At 41.4% G+C, this 24,780-nt stretch overlaps 2 protein-coding genes across 2 annotated transcripts; one reads left to right on the forward strand and one right to left on the reverse strand.

Annotated features, from left to right (window-relative positions):
* The first annotated feature begins 5,068 nt into the window (after positions 1-5,068).
* On the forward strand, positions 5,069-5,704 carry LOC139470796 (ras-related protein Rap-2b-like). The gene has a single exon (XM_071253087.1). It carries the CDS (start codon positions 5,069-5,071, stop codon positions 5,702-5,704), a length of 636 nt encoding a protein of 211 aa, XP_071109188.1.
* Positions 5,705-17,554: 11,850 nt separating this feature from the next.
* LOC139470696 (uncharacterized) lies at positions 17,555-18,148 on the reverse strand. The gene has a single exon (XM_071252938.1). The coding sequence runs from the start codon at positions 18,146-18,148 to the stop codon at positions 17,555-17,557; it is 594 nt and encodes a 197-aa protein (XP_071109039.1).
* Between the last annotated feature and the right edge of the window lie 6,632 nt (positions 18,149-24,780).

The following is a 24,780-nucleotide window of genomic DNA, read 5'->3' on the forward strand; positions in this document are numbered from 1 at the left end:
GTTAAACCCAACTCACTCACTCACTCAATTAGTAGTGTCGTTGATTATTGTTTAACCATCGTTTTGCTCGTTCAATTAAACGAATGAATCACGTAGAGAGTGTTTTTAGTTTATAACACGGCTCCGACACACCTGCACTGCTGATTGTTATGAATCTGAATCAGGAATATCATTAAATGGTGTGATAACTAGTGCAACATAGGTTGACATCTGCTCCGTCACCTTGGCGAAAATGACGTACTATGTCAAAACGTGGGGGGTACCGGTGGCCCAGTCGTCTAAGGCGCCGCGATTCGCTGTCCAGAGTTGAGTCCCTTGGGCACACCAGAAACCTATCATTGTGGGTTCGATTCCCGGTTCGCCCCGATCATGTTTCTAGGTTTGTCAGCACCATACCCGTGCTCGTGGGTTTCACCGAAGTGGTAAACGTCTGAGACCTGCATCACTTCGGGCGTTCCTCCCACATTAAGCTGTCACGCTGCGATATAACTGGAATACTTTTTAAAGCGACGTTAAACCCAACTCACTCACTCACTCAAAACGTGATTTTCAGCCTTTTGCTGGTGTAATTCTAGCAAAGCCTGAGTTGATCAAGCCTTTGACATGTGTAAGTTTGAATGTTGCTTTATGTCTTAGCCATGAACCCTTAACAGTTTGCCCAGATAGGATAAATAGGGTTGAGCCCACAACGTCTGACTGGCGTACGTAAGATAACTTGACCGTCTTTATAGTTTACTGGTTTCTTATTCAGGCGAATTTTCTCCATGAGTTGAACTTTCATTTCAGATGGTCTGAAGTGGACATTGCAAGACGTCAGATATTACTGCATGGTCTTCAGATTACTCATGGTTGGCACGACAGTATCTGGTTCCCGGAGGTTATGATCACTGGGGGTCTCCATGACAGTGACAGCTGGGTTGTTCGGACCGGGCAGTAGCTGTTGTTCCAACCAGTCTATGAAAACTATTCATTTCCATATGTTAATAAAGTCCTGGATGGGTCTTTGGACAACCTCTACATTCTTTGTTATATTTATCAAACAGTAGACTTGTTGGTATGAAAGTCCGGGTAATTCGGTTCGGTAGTTGGGTGATACATCCTATCAAAACTACTAAATAGTTTCTCTTTCAAGTGAAAAGTACTTGTATACATTTCCTACTACAGACTCAGTGTCGTGTACCATGGCTACATGTATGTCTATGCAAGTGTAATGCAAAATGCATCATGGGACATAATTATTATTATGATGATGATTATGATGATGTAATGGTGATGATGATGATGATGATGATGATGATGTACAGATTAAAATACAGAAATGCAGCAAAGGAAGGTTTGGGTGATCAGTAACCAGGTCAGGCTGGTTAGGCTCATCATCAGCTCAAGGCCCTTGCCCCCAAAACACGCAGCCCTGACAGCGAATGGGACTTCTCCCAGGAAGCGTTGCCTGGTCAAACTCACCCAGACCTTTTCGGAGAATGTGAATACTCCCCAACACTGCAGCCTTCTGCATTGCCCAGGTTGTCAGAAGGGCTGTAATCCTGGTAGCAAACCCGGGTACTCTCCCAATGCCAGTCAACAGACTGGGAGGTACCAAACCTAAGGTACCGAGAACAATGAGTATTATTATTACGGAGTCAAATGCGGATATATCTATAGTCTATTTCAAACTTCCCTCACTGTTCTAAATCTGAACTTGCTGTTTTCGTTCGATTTTTTCTAATGTAAATTTGTCGATTGGACTTCCTGTGACTAGAATATTCTGAACCGCAAAAGAAACGTCACCATGGATAGATATATAAGAAACCTTATTTGTCCAAACACTGTAAACATACTTTGTGACATGTTAAAAAGATGAAACTTGGCAAAACTGATCATCAAGGTTAAAATTAAAGGGTCAAATGTTCTTAAAATGAAACACAACAGCAGTCTCTGAGAAAATGGCATCACAAGTTAGTATCTCTTGAGTCTGCATGTGCATTGGTGACTGCCGTGCAACGTCGATACATGGAATGGATGAGGCGGTTGATGAAAGCAATAGGCACTTGAGCTCACACTCTGAGGAACGCCTGACGCAGTTCAGCTGCAGTTGTCAGCCATTATTCGGACGCCATTCAGTCGTCTTTGAATCTCGTCCCACAGTTGCTCAATAGGATTTCAATCGGGACTGAGGGCAGACCACTGCATGGTTCTGATGCCATTCTGCTGGAGGAAGTCTCTTGTTGCTCCCGCACGGGCGTTATCATGCTGAAACTCGTGGTTGCGGCGACATGCCAAATGAGGTATGGCGTGTGATCTCAAGACTTGATCAAAGTACCGAGCTGCTGTGACACCATTGTCTGTCCCTGGACCGATGTTCTGGAAGACCACAGAAGAAACCTTATTTGTCCAAACACTGTAAACATACTTTGTGACATATTAAAAAGATGAAACTTGGCAAAACTGATAATCAAGGTTGAAATTAAAGCGTCAAATGTTCTTAAAATGAAACACAACACTAGTCTCTGAGAAAATGGCAGAATTTCTTGAGTCCGCATGTGCATTGAAGACTGCCATGCAACGTCGATATATGGAATGGATGAAGCGGTTGATGAAAGCAATAGGCTCTTGAGCTCACACTCTGAGGAACGCCTGACGCAGTTCAGCTGCAGTTGTCAGCCATTGTCGGACGCCATTCAGTCGTCTTTGAATCTCGTCCCACAGTTGCTCAATAGGATTTCAATCGGGACTGAGGGCAGACCACTGCATGGTTCTGATGCCATTCTGCTGGAGGAAGTCTCTTGTTGCTCTCGCAGGGTGGGCATGGGCGTTATCATGCTGAAATTCGTGGTTGCGGCGACATGCCAAATGAGGTACGGCGTGCGGTTTTAAGACTTGACCGTTACTGGAAGACCAATGGGCCGACCCTCTGTGCAAGACCAATTCCACCTCACATCATGATGCTCGGACCACCCTATTCCTGCACCATGACCGTGGAATATATTTATTTGATGAAAAACAAATAATCTAGAAATGCAAAAGGAAGTCTAGCCAGCACAAGCTAGCATAGGGAATTTTCATTTTATTTTTAGAGTTAAGAAGGATATTGTGTAATATAAGATTTCAGAGACTAAATGTTAGTCTAGGACCACCCCACGAGTCTCTTTCAACAACACAAGCATTCGAATGACGTTCCCCACGATGTCTCTCTCTCTCTCTCTCTCTCTCTGTCTCTCTCTGCTTTTGAGATACAGTAACGGCTCTCGTCTCAGAAGAGGACTCTTCTCCACTGCTAGTGACGCAAATGCTGTGTTCCCCACTGAAGGCGGTTCCAGCGAGACGTGGTGTCAGAATTGGTCCTCGGTGTGGCCTGTGACAGTGGAGGTGTCTGATCGTCATGTGTCGCTGGTGTCCCCATGGTCTGTCGAACAGTTTCTGCAGCAGTAACAAAGCGATCTTGAAGATGCTGTCGCACAATCTGACGATCCTGAAGTCAGGTGGTGACCTTGGTCTTCCACTGCGTGGTCGGCCATCAGTAGTGTTGGTGGTCTGGAGCCTGTATATGGTCCTTACGTGGACTTGAAATGCATTGGCTACTTGCCGGGCAGTTTGTCCAGCTTGCAATCATCCAAGGGCTTGGTCTCGCTGATTTCGTGTCAATTTTGGCATATGGTAGCAATTTAATAACGAATGAATGTTATCCGATCCGGGGGGATTTGTATAGGGGGAGAAATGGAGGAACGCATGCGCATTTCAGTTTGCTCGGAACGCACGTGCATAGGGTTACCATGGCCGTTGCCGTGATGCGTTTGGGCGATCGGTTTTATTGTCGTTTGCTTTGTTTTTTTATCATCAAATTTCATTTCTCCGGACAATGTAATGTTAAATTTTAGAAACTTTGATAAAATCACCCAGATATCTAACTGACAACTTTTCATGCAATGTTACTTGGGGTGACGTTTCTTTTGCGGTTCAGTATATTTTAAACCACAGATAGTTAGATCAATAGCAACAGTCTGCAAAAATGTTTGTCCTTTTTCCTTAATGGGCAAGATGCATTTTTTTCTAGCATTTCCGTTTATATTTTCGACATGGGGGTCCTCATTCAAAGTTCATCCATGGCTCCTAGTTGTTTAGGAATTGGGGGCATATTTAACTGACAACTTTTCATGCAATGTTACTTGGGGTGACGTTTCTTTTGCGGTTCAGTATATTTCAAACCACAAATAGTTAGATCAAAAGCAACAGTCTGTAAAAACGTTTGTCCTTTTTTTTAAACGTGCAAAAAGCATTTTTTCTAGCATTTCCCTTTATATTTTCGACATGGGGGTCCTCATTCAAAGTTCATCCATGGCTCCTAGTTGTTTAGGAATTGGGGGCATATTTAACTGACAACTTTTCATGCAATGTTACTTGGGGTGACGTTTCTTTTGCGGTTCAGTATATTTCAAACCACAAATAGTTAGATCAAAAGCAACAGTCTGTAAAAACGTTTGTCCTTTTTTTTAAACGTGCAAAAAGCATTTTTTCTAGCATTTCCCTTTATATTTTCGACATGGGGGTCCTCATTCAAAGTTCACCCATGGCTCCTTGTTATTTAGAAATTCGTTTGAACTCTGGATGGTAATTGAAGAGGTGCTGAAACGTGAAAATGCACAAGATGGAAATTTTTTGAGATAGGTTGAAGTAAACATCACCTTCCCCTTGGTGTTATTGTATCGATGGTAGCTGGTTGCTATGGGATCAACCAGATATTACTGATGTCAGACAGGACAACACCGCGGACACAGATGGTCAAACGTGGCGAAAATTGGAAAGGAGTGACGAACTAGTTGCGCACGGACTGTCTCAAGCGTTGCCCATTGGTGGAGAAAGAACGTCAGCACAGTTGGAGGTGTGACAAATCACAATCCTCTCCGATGGCCTCCATGCTTCAACTGTAAAAGCTCCCTATAAAAGCCGACAACACACTATGCAACGTTATCTCTGTAGAAGAATCCATTCGATTAGTTTGGTTCCTGGACTCGGAACAGAAGCTCCTGGTAGTTCTATAATAGTACAAGAACGCTTTGTAGGTATAGTCTCGGCAATGACAGCTGCTCATTCCAACAAAACCTTCAAGGTCGTTGTCCTGGGTGCTCCCAGAGTTGGGAAGAGCACCATCATCTCCCAGTTCCTGCACCAGAAGTTCATTGAGTTACACTGGTTCACCATCGAGCTGGAACAACAGACAACTTTGATCGGTAAGGAAGGACGCCAAGTCTCCCTCGAGATCGTGGACACTCCGGGTGGATACTGCTTTGGGGCAAGAAGAAGGTTTGCAATTGAGTCGGGTGATGCATTTATTCTTGTATTCTCTTTGGAAGATGAATGCTCGTTTGAGACAACAGCCATGATCAGGGAGGATATCCTTCGTATCAAGGGGAAGAGGAAAGTTCCGATCCTTTTGGTAGGAAACAAGACTGACATTGAGGATAATAAAAGAATCACGGGGCAAACTGGTGCAGAACTTTTTGCCAAGAAAGAATGGAAAACCAAATACGTTGAGGCCTGTGGCAAGGACAACAGCAGTGTCACACGGGTGTTTCAGAAGCTGCTCAAACTGGCAAAGATTAAGGTCGAACTAAACTCCCATGAACAAAGGGAAACGCAAAGGTTTACCTTCCCTGGAAGCGTGAAGCAAAAACTTAGGTCCATTGGTGAGAGACGAAGTTCTGTTGCATAGTTATTTCATTTGTTGAATAAATTGTTATTTTGGTGCATAATTAAATACTTCATGCTGTATGACTTGATAATCAACCTAATAAATCTATTACTATAATTCTGTTGTGTCTTTTCAGTACATGCGATATCTTGTGACTGGATTTCTATTCCATCACCTGATTATCTGATTATTCTATATGCAGCTGTCGCTTGGCAGAAGAAGGACTGTGTGGTGTGAGTCAGCAAACGCATACATTATTTATGCTATTGAGGGAGTGTGGGTGCTACCGGTAGGTCAGGGCATGCTTACCATATTCCCGTACGCCTCCGTGGTCTAGCGGTAGAGCGTCCGCCCGTAGAGCCCGTATACCAAAAGACGTTAAGAGATGGTTCTTGTTGTGACCCTGTCTGGCCCTTGGCATTAAGGGGCTAAAACAAGGACTGGTCGGCTCGGAGACAGTATACTAAGTCTGAGTGGGGTATTCATGTTAAACTGCGGCATGGTATCTCAGTGAGTTTGCACTATGAATCGGCATACAAGAAGCCACACACATACACACACGTACATGCACGTCGGTATATAAGTGCAATAATCTTGGACGCGACGTTAAACCCATTTCACTTCACGTCACCGTATTCCCGAACATTTTGTGTTATCACTGATTTTTCAGTACGCCTTTTATGACACATGGAATCTGTTTCACCGGATATTCGCGATCCGTTCATCTCTGGATGGATGAATCTGCTGATGGACTGACGTTCCTGAGTTTCAGCTTGAGCTTTGTGGTATTTTATCGTTTATACTGAGTCAGCTATAAAAGAAATATTTTGGCCGAGGGCCATTTTCGTGCTCGTGGTTTTCACCAAAGTATAAAACGTCTGAGATCTGCACATGACACGCCGTGATATAACTGGAATATGTTAAAGCAGCGTTCAAACCAACTCACACACTTAACTGCTGTTGAGCAGTATATATAACATAGGCCTACAGCTGACCACCTCACCTCACCTCATCTCACCTTCACCGTGACTATGTTTTTATGTTTAGCAGCACAATACCCATGTTCACGGATTTCGCCCAGGTGGGAAAGGCATAAAACTTGCGCCACCTTCCTCTTGTTGTATGGATACTCGATCGCTTGTTTAACGCCGCACTCAGCAATATTCCAGCTATATGACGGCGGTCTGTAAATAATCGAGTCTGGACCAGACAGTCCAGTGATTGACATCATGAGCATCCATCAACACAGTTGGGATACGATGATATGCATCAACCAAGTCAACGAGCCTGACCAACCGATCCCGTTAGTCGCCTCTTACGACAAGCATGGTCAACCTGGTAGTGAGTGAGTATGGGTTTACGCCGCTGAATCAAACAACCCAACGGCAGCATACTTGGAATAAGGTAAATATACGCCCTGCTATACCTTTGTATTGCAGTGGATTGAGCGTCTGCCTCGGGAGCTAAACGTTGGTGGGTCGATGCCCGACCGTGTCGAATCAAAAGACGTTAAAAGATGATACTTGTTGTTTCCCTGCTTGGCACTCAAAATTAAAGGGATATGATAATGACTCGTCGTATCTGAGCCAGTACCCTGTGTCTGAGTGGGGTATCCATTTTTAACTGCGACATGGTATCTCAATAGGCTAGCGCTATAAAATCATCACTAGTCCTGACTAGTGAATGGTCGTGTGCATGGACGACGCTATATTACTCTATGCACTTTCAAGCAGTAGCGCAGAAACATGGTTGGTTGGTTGGTTTGTTGTTTAACGCCGCACTCAGCAATATTCCAGCTATATGACGGCGGTCTGAAAATAATTGAGTCTGGACCAGACAATCCAGTGATTAATATCATGAGCATCGATCCACGCAATTGGGACCGATGACATGTATCAACCAAGTCAGCGAGCCTGACCACCCGATTCCGTTAGTCGACTTTTTACGGCAAGCATGGGTTGCTGACGACCTATTCTACCCCGGAATCTTCAAGGGTCGCAGAAGCATGGACATGTGGTGTCATATATGAACTATTTTATTTATTCAGTGGCTAGTGTAGGCCATAGGCCAATGCTACACCAAAGTGACTACAAAAATGAAAACGGTATATTCACACAATAGTACGGAAGCTTTTTAGGGCCATGTGTTTTTTAATATTTTTTTCGATACTATCTTGAAATTTCAAGATACTTAGTGGAAATTTCAAGAAACTAAGTTGAAGTTTCAAGATACTATACTTCAATTTCAAGAAGTTGAAATTTCAAGATTCTAAGTTGAAATTTCAAGACTCTAAGTTGAAATTTCAAGATACTATCTTGGAATACAAGATACTATCTTGAAAGTTCAACTTAGTATCTTGAAATTTCAAGATAGTATCGAAAAAAACCTAAAAAAACAATTGGCCCTAAAAGGCTTCCGTACAATAGGACAAACTAACCATATATGTATAAATGACGATCTAAGGCGCAGAGCTCTATAGACACAAGTGACTAAGTCTTGAAGGGTAGGTACTTTCACTGAAAACATTAACATATTAAAATTATGTTGGAATTGATTAACATAGAATGTCTGAGGTATGTACTTATATCTCATATTATCATATACATTGCATACTAGAATAAAAAAGATATTCAGCCTCGATATATTCACGTTTGCAGATTAAACACAATCTGTCTGCTTTAGGAGCTGTATTATATGTGCCAGTCTCAATTCTTAGCTGGTGTCAGCAGCATCTCAACTGATCAAGTGCAACCCCTAAATATGAATTGAATATATGACAGCAAATTAGAGCTTGATGCCAAGGCTCATGTCAATCCTGTTCATATGAACACTCAAGTCTAAAATGAAATTCCGACAAAAGAGTTTGAAACATTATTTACACACTGCTGCTTCCAAATATAGCCAAATCCCAAAGAAAATTGAATGTTTTTCCAATTTCACAATTTAATAACAATAAATTATAGCATGTCCTAAAAAATCCGGATTGTGGCACATTACTTGTTTTGTTTGTTTGTTGTTAAACGCCGCACTCAGCAATATTCCAGCTACATGACGACGGTCTGTAAAAAAATCGAGTCTGAACCAGACAATCCAGTGATTGATATCAATCAATCAATCTTTATTCATGGTACTTATGAGGCCAAAGGCCTATAGTACATTGTCTGGGGCGTGTTACAAATTCATACATTTTCTTAGTTTCATTGCATGATAAATGAACATTGACAAATTTCTAATAGTTTCTGTACAATCACAAGTCATTAATTTACAAAATGTTTTACCGTTTGGGTGGAAGTAGAAATAGTTATTTAGATATTTTGCTCTTAAATCTCTATACAGTGGACAGACACATAAAAAGTGATATTCATCTTCAATACAATCAGTTTTACAAATCCTACAAAGTCTATGTTCTCTTGCAATACCTTCATATCTGCCTGTTTTAATAAATAGATCTTGAGAGCCACAACGAAATCGAGAAAGAGCTGTTCTAAACTGATGTAAATTTACACTTACTAGATAAGGTTCTAGAATAATAGTAGTCTTAAATGTAGTGTAGTAATTTGCTTTTCTAGAACTGGACAAAGAACCATGCCATTTTTGAATGTACATATCTGTTTAAGTCTGTGTCAAACGGGAGAAGAAATGTTGTGAAGAAATATCTACATGTTGCTGTAACCAAATATAACCACATCCACATTCGTATAACATGTTTTTAACTTTTGATGCCCAATTTTGTTTCCCATGGCTGTCGTAGAGAAGCATCATATTATAACATTTTCTCGGGTATCTTGAAGATGGCATATTTAATAGCCTGACCCAGTATTTAATAACCTTTAAATAACTATTGATATACATGGGAAACCGTCTGCATTCACCACATACCCTTGCGTTTTCTGTGCTAGATTTTACCCCCAAGAACCTTTTACATGCATATAAATGTTTTTTCTCAATAACATCCAAATGTTTTAGGCCCCAAATTTCTGATCCATACAATAGAATCGGGCTTATTTTTGTATCAAATATTTTACAATAAACATCATATGTAATATTGTCCAGAACTCTAAGACTTTTTAATATGCCTACAAAAAGTTTCTTGGCTTGCATTGAAATGTTATGTGCATTCCTTAACAAAGTTAATCTACTTGTATAACACAAGCCTAAGTATTTATAAAATGGAACAACTTCTACAGGATTCCCTCTGTAAAGCCATTTTTCTTTTCTGGATATGTTACCACCATTTTTAAAAACTACAAGTTTGGTTTTATCCATATTCACAGTAAGTTTTGACCCGTCACAATAACTCTCTCATACATGTATTTGCTTTTGCAAGCCAGGTATTGTGCTCGAGAACATAACTATATCTGTCAGCGAAAAGAAGCAGAATTTAATAGTTTCGGGGTGAAGTTATGTTCCTTCAGTGCAATGTTTTTGGATTTGATATGCTAAATCATTTATGAAAAAGGAAAATAAGAGGGGACTTGATATACACCTTTGTCGGACACCCATGCTACTTACAAAAGTATCAGCGCCATTGTTCCGGACACACACCTGCACATTTTTATATAGAGAGCCTAATAACTTTCCAATTTTGCTACTTAGCCCATGTCTTTGAAAGAGTGACCAAAAGTTATCTCTTTTCACAGAGTCAAAAGCTTTTGCAAAATCTACGAATACAGCATATAGCTTCCCTCGTTTCACTGATAGATATCTCTGAATTATAAAATATAGGATAAAAGCATTGTCAGTGGTGGAGTTTCCTTTTCTAAAACATGCTTTTGACTCACTTATTTTATCCAAAGAATCCGCCCAGAAAACAAGTCTCTTAGTATATATTGAAGTAAATATTTTACTGAATGTACTTAGGAGAGTTATGCCTCTATAATTATTAACATCGCTGGTTGCGCCCTGATTGTGAGGGAGAACAATAATGCCAACTGTCCAATTATCTGGAAAATATGATCTCTCTAAAAGGATATTAAAAATGAGTTCCAAATATGGTATAAAACTATCTGAGGAATGTTTTTAAAAATCTGATATCACATTATCATTTCCAGATGCCTTATTATCTTGAAGATTTGATATGCTGTCAATATTTTCCTCTTAAGATATTGGACATTCAAGAATATCATCTGTTACACTGTCAACTTAATCTTCGTTGAATTCCATGTCAAATAAATTGTTATCGTCATGGCTAAATGGAATTGAAAACAGTTCCTGGAAATGCTCAAACCAGGCTTGAATATCAATGTCATTTTTGCAAAATCCATTTGGTTTATTGGCTGACCAAAATGTTTTAGAATTATCTATGCTTGATTCCAACAGTTTCTGTTTTTGTTCGAAATATTCTGTCTTTTTTTCCTTTCAAATATAATTGTACTGATTTCTTACACTATTATAGTCGGTTAGTGATCCTCTGCCCTTATTCTTTCTGAAATTATTTAAACGTCTACATCGTTCCTTTTTAAGTAGCTTGCATTCGCTATCAAACCATTGTTGATCATATTTACAGCCCTTATTCATTTGCTTCAGATCAGATGCAGCAATAATAACAGCTTCAGTAATATACCCAATACTTTCTTCAACGTTAACAAATGCTACATCTACAGCCTTCTCCAGTAAATCACGGGCAGTCCCAGAAATAAGGTTTATTCTAAACTGTTCAGCCTTCTTTTCAACCGATACAAATTTGAAGGAAGCATTGTTACGTGTATTGCGTGCTATAGGGTCACTTACTAGAAGCGTACGTAAACTAGTCGTGACAGGAAGGTGTGATGCCTCGGCTCGAGACGGTTTGTCAAAGCTATGACACATATAAAACAACTCGGGCGAGGCAATAACATAATCCACCACACTCGCACCCTGGTCTCCTATAAAAGTAAAATCTTCTACCCCGGCGTCTGACCCGCACCTTCCACTCATAATATGTATATTTAGTATCCCCCAATCATCAAATAAACGTCATCACAATGTGCTAGTATATCAAGTAAGTCATCTTGTAATATATGAATGCCATTTTTGCATTACCTCAAAGGGTTTGTGTACCAAGTCGAACATTCAGGGTGAACATGCATATAGCAAATCCTTTTTAAAGCCAAATACGGTTTTATCAAAACAGCATGAAGATGTCACTGTCGTAAACTTTAGACCATTTTACATATTTAACAAGTTGTGGTCTAACTAATATGACAATACCACCAGAAACCAAAGCTGGAAACCTTTTCAGCTTGTTTGATCCATAGCTTGAATCCTGGAAATATCAGACTTATGTCTATATCTTTCATCCATGTTTCTGTTATGCCGATGAAGTCAAATGAGTTTAAATAATCGGTGAAGTCCTGATCAGTTAATTTCGAATTAAGTACTGATACATTCCAGAAAACAAATGTTCTGTTCTCAAATTTACAATCATCGACATCATCTGTGGTATCTACATGAGGCGTCCTACAATCACGCTCGGTCTCGTCGCACCCCTAGCAGGTTGCTCTCCTGTCCCAGGCCTTAGAGCGAGAATTCAGAAGTCTTGGTCCTGTGTGTGAACCTCCCCGCCTATGTCCTTGTGAGGGTGATGTTCTGATGTCCTGGCAGTCCCTTCTCTCCCGTCTGTGTGCTGTAGTTCTCTCTGGTGTCCCTTTGCTGTCTCTCATCTCACCATCCTTCTTCACATCCTCGACAAGTTTGCCGCCTTTATCAAAAAACCCTCTTATCTGGGTTATCACGTCGTAAACTGCCTAGCTCTTGTCGATGGAAATATGTTAGGTCATTAGCCACACCATATCCCATTTCTCACAGGGTATCCCTGAATCCAAGTGTTTGGATTTTATCATCCCAGTGTGCCATTTTCACTATCAGAGGGCGGGGTTTATTTGTTGTTTTGCTGGATATCCTGTGTACACGTTCTATGTCTCTATCAGCAAGTTCCTCATATGTAGGATTCTTATTTCTGGCTCTATTAAACATGTCTAGTATCTTTTCCTTGCACACTTTATAAGATTCTTCTCTTCCTTCTGGTACCCCATATACAATCAAATTATTTCGTCTGCTCTGTCTTTCCTGATGTTCTTCTCTAGACTCTAGGTCACTAATACTGTCAGACCAGTAATACAGTTCATCTACTTTGTTGGATACTTCCTCAATATCTAGTCTGAGAATAGCCTGTTCTTCTCTATTCACACTGACTTCTGTTCTCAGTTCACATACCTCTGCCTTGATCGAATGAACTTCTTCTCTTAACGATCGTATGTCTCTTGGTAGTCTGTCTTCAGATTCCTTAATCTGATTTATAATGGCTGATTCCAATCCTGCGAAGTCCCCACCAGTAGGTCCCGGGTTCGATTCTATGTCACCGGCAACCAGTAGCAGTGAAACAAACGGGTGTCTCCTAACTTCGTGGATACTGTCCAGTTATAGTTCTGTAAACAAGGTTGCCTTGTCCTGTACATTCATACATATCTCACCACCTTTGAAACACGTTGGCGGCACAAAATCCAATGTAGACATCGCATATTCCATAGATGATGCAGTGATCGATCCCACAGTCCATATTGTGACAAGAGCAGTTGTACACAACAAAATCCTGTACGCCATTATTGTGCCCCCCGTCCAGTCTGATACAGGGGTGTAGGGTAAAATCTTTTCTACTTGCCTGTGACCTCTAGGGTGCACAAACATGCCGACCCGAGCTCTCCATGCTTCTACAGATATTCCCATAGTGCTGGATGTTCTTCTTGATGTATATCTACACCACAAAGTTAATTTTTTTCAAATTAGATTCCTCTCTGAATTTGAAACACACCCGTATGTCAAGGGAGGTAAGTCTGTCTGTAAGATTGATATCATGAGCATCGATCCACGCAATTGGGATACGATGACATGCATCAGCCAAGTCAGCGAGCCTGACCTACCGATCACGGCATATTACTAATGTTGCACCAGTATTTGATAGCCCTCTTACAAGTGAATACACTTGGTACTTTGTACACTCACCTCTAACTTCATGCATATGGTTTATTGATTATTTCTTTATACACAAAAAGCACTTGCATGCAAACATATGAACAGTTTCGATTTCTTCACGGTTTTCAACGCCTCCAATATCTGAACCTGACAATAAAATTGGGCTAATTTTATTATGAAATATTTTTAGAAATAACTCCTGTGGATATGGCTTGAATATGTGTTTAGATCTAACAACACCAGAAAGTATGTTTTTGCTACGTGAGGAGTCCATGGCAGTGATCTTGAAAATACCCCCTCCCCCCAAGATATTTATAAAACGTGACACATTCAAGTTGTACGTCATTGAAATACCATTTTTCATGCTTTGATAACACGCCACCATTTTTTAATGCAACATTTTTAGTTTTGTCTAGTTTTACAGATAAATAAAAGCGGCGTAAAACCATACTCACTCACCACACACACACACACACACACACACACCCCCCCCCCCCCCCCCCCCCCCCCCCCACACACACACACACACACTCACCATAAACAGTGACGGCAAAAAGTACAATATCATCGACGAATAATAGGAGAAACAGTTGTACTCTATCAGATCAGGATGTAATTGTATACCAGGTACACATGACGACTCAACTTCGTAGGCTATTTAAAAAGTGAAAATAGTAATGGGCTAAGCACACATCCTTGCCTTAGGACAAGTGGGCAGTTGAATAAGTCTGAGTCAATTATTGTCTCTAACACGACGTTGGATTTGAGTGCATTCAACATTACGGGGGAAATGCCCTTACGCTTTAACATAAACCATAATTGAGCCATGGACAAGATCTGATGATTTTCTAAAATCAACAAATATTCCATACAGTTTATCCCACTTCTTGACAGGAAGCGTTGAATAAGAGACTTTATCATCCAAAACTGGCTCCCACGGGAGATATCACTTGAGTGATATCAAGCGATATCTACATTGGAGATATCGCTGCAATGAAATTGCATCACAATGCTTTGCAGACCATTGTGGCGTTATTGGTTACCATGACGTCACAATCAAATGACATCATTAATGGCTCTGCCACTGAAGCTGTTAGCAGTATTTTTTAAACTTTAGACAATGCTGAAAAGGTTGGAAGCATAATGTTGGATGATAAATAAAATCTCACCCTCGTGTCTTTTGCTATCAAACATATAAACACTCGTCGATTAAAGCTGAAAAAACCTCTTCGGCAAGTCTCGTTGTTTTTCCACTTTTATCGACTGGTGTTGATATATTTGATATCACTTGACACTCGGGAGAGATTCTCTATATAATATAAATATGTTATCGATTGTGCTACAACCGTTCCTTAAAACAGGGGGGCGGTCCGGTAGCCTAGTGGATAAATCGTTCGATCGTCACGCCGAATACCCTTGTTCGATTCCCGACATGGCTACTATGTGTGAAGCCCATTTCTTGTGTCCCCCGCCGTGATAAAACAAAACAAAATGGGGCACGGGTGGCGCCGCGATTCGCTGTGCAGAGTTGCGTCCCTCGGACACGTCGGGAACCTATGATTGTGGGTTCGATTCCCGGATCGCCCCGATTATGTTTCTAGGTTTGTCATCACCATACCTGTGCTCGTGGGTTTCACCGAAGTGGTAAACGTCTGAGTTCTGCATCCCTTCTGGATTTCCTCCCACATGAAGCTGACACGCACGATATAACTGGAATACTGTTAAAAGCGGCGTTACACCAAACTCACTCACTGACTCACTGACTCACTGACTGACTGACTCACTCACCCACCCACCCACCCACCCATCCACTCACTCACTCACTCACTCACTCTGAGTATGGATGGGTACAGCTTACTAAAAGTGCTTAAAACAGATATGCCTCTGTTGTTTGAATCTTTAGTGATTTCCATATTAAACAATCTTAATATGATACTGGTATTCAAAATATCTGGACAATGAGAGGAATCAAATAATATGTTAAAGAACAATTCAGTATTTGGTACCAATACATCCATGGAATGTTTACAAAAATCCGGAATTTAATTCTGCTCGCCAGGTGCCTTCGTGTTTTGTAATATATAAATATAATCATAAATTTCGTCTGCGGTAATGGGTGAATCAAGGATACTGGCAGTCATTTCATCCGAGTTAAAGTCAACACCACCATCCATATAAGTGCAATTATCTTGAATGCGACGTTAAAACCCATTTTACCTCACCGCATCTAACCATGGTCGAAGAGGGCTAACAGTGGCCATGTGGTTTGTTTATTTTTTGTTTAACGTCGCTCTCAGCAATATTCCCGGTATATGACGTCAGTCTGTAAATAATCGACTCTGGACCAGACAATCCATTGACTGACGTCATAAGCATCGATCCTCGCAACTGGGATACGATGACATGCATCAGCCAAGCCTGACCACCCGATCCCGTTAGTCGCTATTTACGACAAGCATGGGTTTCTGATGACCTATTCCACCCCGGATCTTCATGGGACGTACAGCAAAACAAAAACCAAAAAAAACCACTGTGTTCGCTGTCTGCGAGATGTGATATGAACATTGTTTCGGCCATCTGCACATTATTTATTCTCTACATTGATTATCATTACCATTATGAGTTTCAGGTGGTATTTATGATGTATTATGAATATATTGTATCGACAAACTGTGCGATGATCAAGAGTGACACAATATCACCATATTGTGATAATCACGTTCCAAATGCAAACGTACGTACATCTTGGTTGTATAAATACATCCCAAAGTTGAATTGTTTGAAAGGCATTTCTTAGAAGTTGACATATGAGAAAGTAGACAAAAGATTTATGGATACCAACTTTATTATACTGTAATAGAGACGTTTCGGTATAGATCCTCATACTGTCAAATAGCATTGCGTGGCAACGGAACAAAGATCCATACAAAACCGTCGCTGTTTAAGTAAAGTAAAGAAGTTGTTAATTAATATCTATAGATTTTTTGTCTGCCTCAATATTACAAAGTTCACCTATCTGTATGATAACAATCTGTACACGGAATCGTATATTCGTATGAAACGCCTGATCCAGGAACAGCGTTCTGGGGTTCGTATAAACCGAGTTTATGGCATTGGCAAATTTTCAAAGTCTAGGTCCCCTCAACAACAACTGGCCCGGAGTAGCTATAGATTTTTTTGTCTTCCTTCATATTACAAAGTTCACCAATCTGTATGATAACAATCTGTACACAGAAACGTCTATTCGTATGAAACGCCTGATCCAGGAACTGCGTTCTGAGGTTCGTATAAACCGAGTTTATGTCATTGGAAGATTATCAAAGTCTAGGTCCCCTCAAAAACGCCTTGCCCGGAGTAGGAGGTTATTCCTTCTCATTGAATTCAGACCTTAGTTCTCGCTACCGCTAAACAAACATTTGAAGACATTCCATTAGGGGGCACGTCAGAACGACCTTTCATCCGACCAATGAGTGCGTCGTTTACCAGATTATGAAAGTGACAGTCGGAATGTGATTTCTAATCATGCAATCTCGAAAACTTTAACATCGGGTATTCCGAACGATAGTTACGGGTTTAACCACTGAATCCATACAATCTAGACCATCTATTAGCCATTCCAGCATGTTTTTTTGTTCAGGTTTCAAATTTGTAATCGAGAATTTGTCAAAATATGTTTCGAAGCGTAGTCGCCAATTTGAAATTTGTGCCGTAAATCACGAGAAAGCTTCCCTCTGATTGGTCATTCCATTGGTCGGTCAAAGTTCTTTGTTTAGCGGTAGCGGGAACAAAAATTTGATTTTAATGAGATTGGAGGTTATTCAACATGGTTGACGTCGTGAGGTGAGTCTGGGGGCGTTTAATCCAAGAACTGCGTCCTGGGGTTCGAATAAACCGAGTTTATGGCAATAACATACACCAGATTCATTTACATATTATAGGAAGGTTATCAAAATCTAGGTCCTCTTGACAACGCCTGGCCCGGAGGTTATTCAACATGGCGGACGTCGTGAGGTGAGTCTTGGATAACATGCTCGTCTCTCGCCTGCTCGCTTCCAGTATTTGCTGCTTCATCTTTCTCCTCTTCCTCTCAGGATCCATCAACTTCATCTTCCGAGTAATTTCTGGTTTGAGAGATTTCATATCGAACCCCGAGTGATAATACCGCGTCTCTACGGTGAGACGCCGAGTTGGGACCAGATCGGGATCAGAGTTTCGGAGTGTCTGAAATTTCGAAATTTTGTAATCATCCTGCACGACTTTCTTGAAAGCCTGAAGTTCTTTTAAGTGCTTGGACATCCTGTCTATGACGCGAGACTGGGTGCTTTCAGCAGTTCTGCAACCCTTGTCGATGAACCGTGTTAATTTTTGTAACCGTTTTATCTCCCCTTCGTTTGCCTTCGCCGCTCTTTCCCGCGTGGTGGCGCTGATGTCGAGGAGAGCGGAGTACACCGTGCCCTGGCCCATGGGGCAGCTGTACTTGTCCCGCAGGAGACTTCTGTTGGTCGCCTGGGGCATGGTTCCTGGGAGTGGCAGAAGCCTGGAATAACCAAACACGTAGAACAGATTAACACAATACAAAACATAACCTGTGTGAAACACATAGTCACAGGACCGATAATGGAGTGAGTTTTGAATGACATACCGTATTCGAGGTAATATGCGCCCAGGGCGCTCTCAAAATTAGAAATATGGGTCTCTCTTAGAATAATATTTTGGTTAAAAAACAACAGAAAACGACATAAATTTCGTGAACTTGTTTGATAGGCATTACTTAGAAGTTGACGGATGACAAGATAGACACAATTTTTATGGATAACAACTTCTTTAATTCAAGTCTTGCTTGACAACGGTATAAGGATCTATACCGAAACGTCGCTTTTTTACAGTATTAAAGAAGTTGTTATCCATAAAAATTGTGTCTATCTTGTCGTAAATTTTGTTGTTTATGCTGACAGCCTAAAATGTTTATATACGACAGATATATTTTTCCAGAGTTTAATTGCCCATAATTAACTGTGCATATAACACACGAGTGCGTATTATACACGAATAAATAAATCTTGTGTACATTGATCAATCGGAAGGGGTGCTAATTTGGATTGTTCACTAGCCAATATATTAACTAATATCGCCGTGGGCGCTTATTAGAGCGGGGCGCTTATTACGTCGAATACGGTAATTCATAACTGGACTGTCAGGTGGTCTGGAACTAAAGAAAGCGTAGGGTATATGGATTGTTGATATACAGACAGGTGAACAAATTCGTCGGACAAAAGAAGCATACACCCATGTTTGATGGTGGCTAAAATGAAATAAACAAGAGTGAGTGAGTTGAGTTTAGCGCCGCTTTTAACAGTATTCCAGTTATATCACGGCGTGTCAGCTTAATGTGGGAGGAAAGCCAGAAGGCATGCAGGTCTCAGACGTTTACCACTTCGGTGAAACCCACGAGCACGGGTATGGTGCTAACAAACCTAGAAACATAATCGGGGCGAACCGGGATTCGAACCCACAATCATAGGTTTCTGGCGTACCCAAGGGACGCAACTCTGCACAACGAATCGCGGCGCCTTAGACGACTGGGCCACCGGTGCCCCCGAAACAACCAAGAAATGGTTATTCGATGATAATGTATTCAACTCGGTCACCATAGTTGTGTTTAGGAGCTTAAGTCTGCAGTGTTTCGGCGACTGTAAACAGCCTACTATCGTTCTGATAACGGATGTTTATTGGTCAAATCCAATTTTCAAATGAATACTAGTACTTTCTTTAGCTGGTGCCCAACTGAGACGTTTCAAAGCGACGTTAAACTCAACTATCTCACATACGTCTTTCAGATTTTACTGCGTTGTGGGAGAGCCCCGTGGAGAGGCTTTTTAGCGTATTAGCCAGCATCGAATGAAAGAAATACAACCTTTTGAAAATGTAGACTTATTTACAACCACTTGAGCTCCATAAATCCCAACAGGATTATGGGTAGGGGGGATAAGCTCAGATATACGTACAACTAGCCTGTCAGTCTTTCACTTCAGGGATACATATGTATGTCAATACAGGGCAACGTTATTTCTAAAAAGTAAAATTTAAAAACTATTACCACAACTTATTTGTGAATTTAAAAAAATCTCATACTGTCTTACTTTAGGGGTCGTCACGATGGGAGTCCGTATCCTGGACTGCGCGGGGTTTGCGAAGTGAATGGAAAGAGTCTGAATATCTCTAGTTCGCAATGACCATGCGGCAAATAACGGGGTATTTGATATCACATACGTGTTAGTTTCATCCATTACGGAAATTGAGTTTTGCTGTTATAACCTATAACGTACTTCAAAAGTGAACTAAGATCGTCCGCGTTTGACGTCATTTGTGTACATTTGTTAAAGTGTATAGATTGAGGTCTAAGATAAGTGGCATATCTGTATGCAGACTGGAGGCAGTCGTTTTTAAAATAAATATCTAAAAAATATTTTGAAATCCGAAGGGAACAACTCAACCTAACGTGTTTATGTCAACAGTGTTTCGTTTTTGTACCTTTCTGTGGTTTATTGACTTATTTACGTTATTTCCAGCTATTTATTATCTGACGTGTGTAGGCTACCCAGCAGAATGTGTCGTTGTTCGTGCTACCAGCCATTGCTTTGTCTGTCCACTCAATGTTATTAACAGAAGGTCTTTATACAGCGACGTAAAGCAATAACTTACTCCATTTTGGTGTATGTGAGTGAGTTGGGTTTAACGCCGCTTTTAACAGTATTCCAGTTATATCACGGTGTGTCAGCTTAATTTTAGAGGAAAGCCCAGAGTGATGCAGGTCTCAGACGTTTACCACTTCGGTGAAACCCACGAGCACGGGTAAGGTGTTGGCAAACCTAGAAACACAATCATAGGTTTCTGGCGTGCCTAAGGTCCGCAACTCTGCATGGGTAATCGCGGCGCCTTAGACGACTGGGCCACCCGTGCCCTCTACACCCTCTTTAAAATGCGTTGATCGATCTATATAGTATCACGTGACTGTGTTAAGAGCCGACCCAACTGAGTATCGGGTGGTCACAATGTGTTACCTGTCCTTCATGCTTTGACACCCCCTCCCCGCGCCCCTGGTGCCCCCAGCCATGACTCCATCATGTACAGCATTACCGACAACGGAGTAAAGAGATTCAATTGAAAAGGTGGTCCGACACGGCGACTTGGTTGATTGCGCTTCATCGTATCGAGACGGTGTCAGAATATTCAACACTTTATTGTGTGGCCTGGACTCGATTTCTTTACAGGCGATCGTCATGTACCTGGAATATATATGTTTGTGTGACGCACCGCCACACCCTGACACACAGAAACCGACAACACACCGACACAGAGACAGACACCGACACACCGACACAGAGACAGACACTGACACACAGACACCGACACAGACAGACAGACAGACAGACAGACAGACAGACAGACAGACACACACACACACACACACACACACACACACACACACACACACACACACACACACACAGATCCCGACACACAGATCCCGACACACAGACACAAATTCTCCAATAGGTACTGATGTGATCACTCACTTGTGTTGGGTAACAGGATCGATTAGTCACGGATAAGGATTGTAGTATATGCGGATAGATGAGATGCATGAGATGACGGGGTTGGAGCGTAGCCCCCTGGTTTAGCGATTGTTCGTCAATCCTGAGACCGGGGTTCAGTTCCCACGTGGGTACGACGTGTACTGCCCATTTACACTGTATGCCGTCATGATATTGCTGGACTGTGAGGTAAGAATATCCCTAATATGACTGTATATGACTTAATTATAAGTTAAAAAAAACCACACACACACAAAAACACAAACACACAAACGGCTAGCCACGAGCCGATATGACTAGAACGTGATCATCATAACATCCGGCCGAATATACCGTTACGTTTCTCTGATGAATTAATACCTACAGGTGTTGTTTTTACCTGCCTTGTCGGCGTTGTGTTATCGGAACGATCTCAAGTAGACGGACGTGCAGAAGGAGACATGAAAAACATTACAAATAGCAAATAAACTACTATGTGTATTTAACCGTCATGCTTTATTCACAGGTGTATTCAAACACCTGGGGTTACCACGGTAGAAGTTCTCAACAGGACCCTATGTTTAAGCCCCGTCGGGATCGAACACAATAACGCAATATCTTTTCTTCCATGGGATGCTTGGCCACGATAGGTCCCCAGTAACACCATGTTTGTCTCCCCGTTCAGATAGGTAACCAGTACATCATGTTTGTCTCCCCGTTCAGATAGGTAACCAGTACATCATGTTTGTCTCCCCGTTCAGATAGGTAACCAGTACATCATGTTTGTCTCCCCGTTCAGATAGGTAACCAGTACATCATGTTTGTCTCCCCGTTCAGATAGGTAACCAGTACATCATGTTTGTCTCCCCGTTCAGATAGGTAACCAGTACACCATGTTTGTCTCCCCGTTCAGATAGGTAACCAGTACACCATGTTTGTCTCCCCGTTCAGATAGGTAACCAGTACATCATGTTTGTCTCCCCGTTCAGATAGGTAACCAGTACACCATGTTTGTCATGTGATGTATTTGATACGGGTATCATAGCTGTGTTTTGGACCTGTTTCCAGCCTCGTAACATTTTGATATTAACGTTTGTAATGTTTTGATCAAATGCAAATTTCATGTGGGAGGAAAGCTCGAAATGATGTAGGTCTCAAAAGTTTACCACTTCAGTGAAACCCTTGAGCACTGGTACGGTGGTGACAGACCTAGAAACATAATCGGGGCGAACCGGGATTCATTATTTTCAGAAAATCTCACCCTGCACGAGTGAGTGAGTGAGTTTGGTTTAACGCTGCTTTTAACAGTATTCCAGTTATATCACGGCGTGTCAGCTAAATGTGGGAGGAAAGCCCGAAGTGATGCAGGTTTCAGACGTTTACCACTTATGTGAAACCCAGGAGCACGGGTATGGTGCTGACAAACCTAGAAACATAATTTGGGCAAACCGGGATTCAAACCCGCAATCGTAGATTTCTGGCGTGCCCAAGGGACGCAACTCTGCACAGCGAATCGTGGCGCCTTAGACGACTGGGCCACCCGTGCACCCTCACACTGCACGAAACACAGTTGATTTTGCGATTCCGACCATATCATGAGCACGTGTTAATCAATCACTACCAAACAGTAATGATACCAGGTGTTGGTGAAAGGTGATCGTTGTCACTAATACATGACGTATTAAAGACTACTATTTCGAAAATATTGAATGATGGTAAAATGTACCTTATCAAACAAACCCCGTTTACAATTCGTATTCAATGAAAGTATGTTAACATGCCCGTATGCCTATCCTGATAACAGCAACTTTGGTGACACTCCTTTGTATATGAAGTTATTTTGATAGTCATGAAACAATAAATGTCAGTTCGTATTGTGTGTAATTCCTGTTTTTGAACTTACCTTCAATGTCAACCCCTTATTTCACAAAACAGATACACCTTCAGTAGTCAACCAACATGGGTCCATATCGTCAAACGTTAATTCTTATACCACCAATAACCGCAGAGCCCACGAATGTTACTGATTCAAATTCATAGTTTGGGCCAGAAGGCGACATATTCTGCCCCGATCAAGCTGAAAACTCTAAACGTTAAATGTGATGTCAAATGATAAATGTTGTCACCATAACAAAGGTTAATCTGCTGATAATCTAGATTGAGAATGGTTCCAATGTCAACAGGCCGCCGTAGTTGTTAGTTAGGAGAGAAATATATACTATTGATGAGGTTGATAAACGGGAACACAATCGTGTCGCAATCTACATGATGGTAGATTTGCAAACCCACGTGCAGAGAAAAACCCCGTCTCGACCAGTGCATATCGTAATTACTCAAATAATCTGACGCTAAAAATAAGAATAAAACTAATTTTTCTTTATAAAACGTAACTGTTTAGGATAATGAACAATACAAAACCAAATATTAAACTAATGTTAGTAACTATGGTCTAATATGAGTGAGTGAGTGAGTTTAAATTTAACGTCTCATCGGCATTATTTCAGCCATAAAGCGACTAATATGCTTTTTAAATTCGATTATTGATGTTCCTGATTGCTCACTTAAGCGCAAAGTGTATCAATGAATTTTCATGCAACAAAATGAGTGAGTGAGTGAGTGAGTTTGGCTTAACGCCGCTTTTAACAGTATTCCAGTTATATCACGGCGTGTCAGCTTAATGTGGGAGGAAAGCCCGAAGTGATGCAGGTCTCAGACGTTTACCACTTCGGTGAAACCCACGAGCACGTGTATGGTGCTGACAAACCTAGAAACATAATCGGGTCAAACCGGGATTCGAACCCGCAATCATAGGTTTCTGGCGTGCCCAAGGGACGCAACTCTGCACAGCGAATCGCGGCGCCTTAGAAGACTGGGCCACCCGTGCCCCCTGCAACAAAATGCGTTGTTATCCTCCCGAAACATTCCTCTAGCCATAGTCGACCAAAGCGAGAAGAAGTCATAGTATATTCAGAAAACGACGATTTTCTGGATTGCGCACCGTCGTTTTGTGAATACTCCGACTCAACTAAGTAAATAGTATTTGTATATAGTATAGTATATTAAAATATACTCAAAACCCTGCCAGTCGATATTTTAGTGTGCAGAGTAGACAAATAGCATACACATTTGTATGTTTTTGAATACACCTAAGTTTTTCCCTTTAGTCGGTCTGGTCCCGTTCCTCAAAGCGGTCTTAGCGCGGCGATGATCGTAAGCCTCTGTTAAAGTATGGGACTTACGATCACCTTAGTGCTAAGATCGCTTTGAGGAACGTGGCCCTGATCACATGAGTTGTGTTGCTAACGGGAAATACGGTACGCTTCAATCGCTGTATCATGTGACGGCGTGGGGTGAATATCAATCATTCAAACACGATTGTTTGTGATTTTATACCACCCGTACTGATAACATTTCTTACTTTCAATGCGGTGAGAGCAACGGGACGCGGTCCAGGTGAATAACTGCGAAAAACTATTTCTGCGTATTTAATATCCTTTGAAAGCACAATACAGTCCAACCTTAAATTTCTGTCAATTTCAAGGTTATCCAAAGGCGACCGACATTTCAAATGTC

Source organism: Haliotis cracherodii, unplaced genomic scaffold (genome assembly GCF_022045235.1).
Source record: "Haliotis cracherodii isolate W230 unplaced genomic scaffold, xgHalCrac1.p SCAF_21, whole genome shotgun sequence".
NCBI classification, from domain to species: domain Eukaryota; kingdom Metazoa; phylum Mollusca; class Gastropoda; order Lepetellida; family Haliotidae; genus Haliotis; species Haliotis cracherodii.

Excerpts from the sequence above, each read along its gene's own strand:
- LOC139470796 (XM_071253087.1), top strand. The coding sequence starts at position 5,069 with ATGACAGCTGCTCATTCCAACAAAACCTTCAAGGTCGTTGTCCTGGGT.
- LOC139470696 (XM_071252938.1), bottom strand. The coding sequence starts at position 18,148 with ATGCCCCAGGCGACCAACAGAAGTCTCCTGCGGGACAAGTACAGCTGC.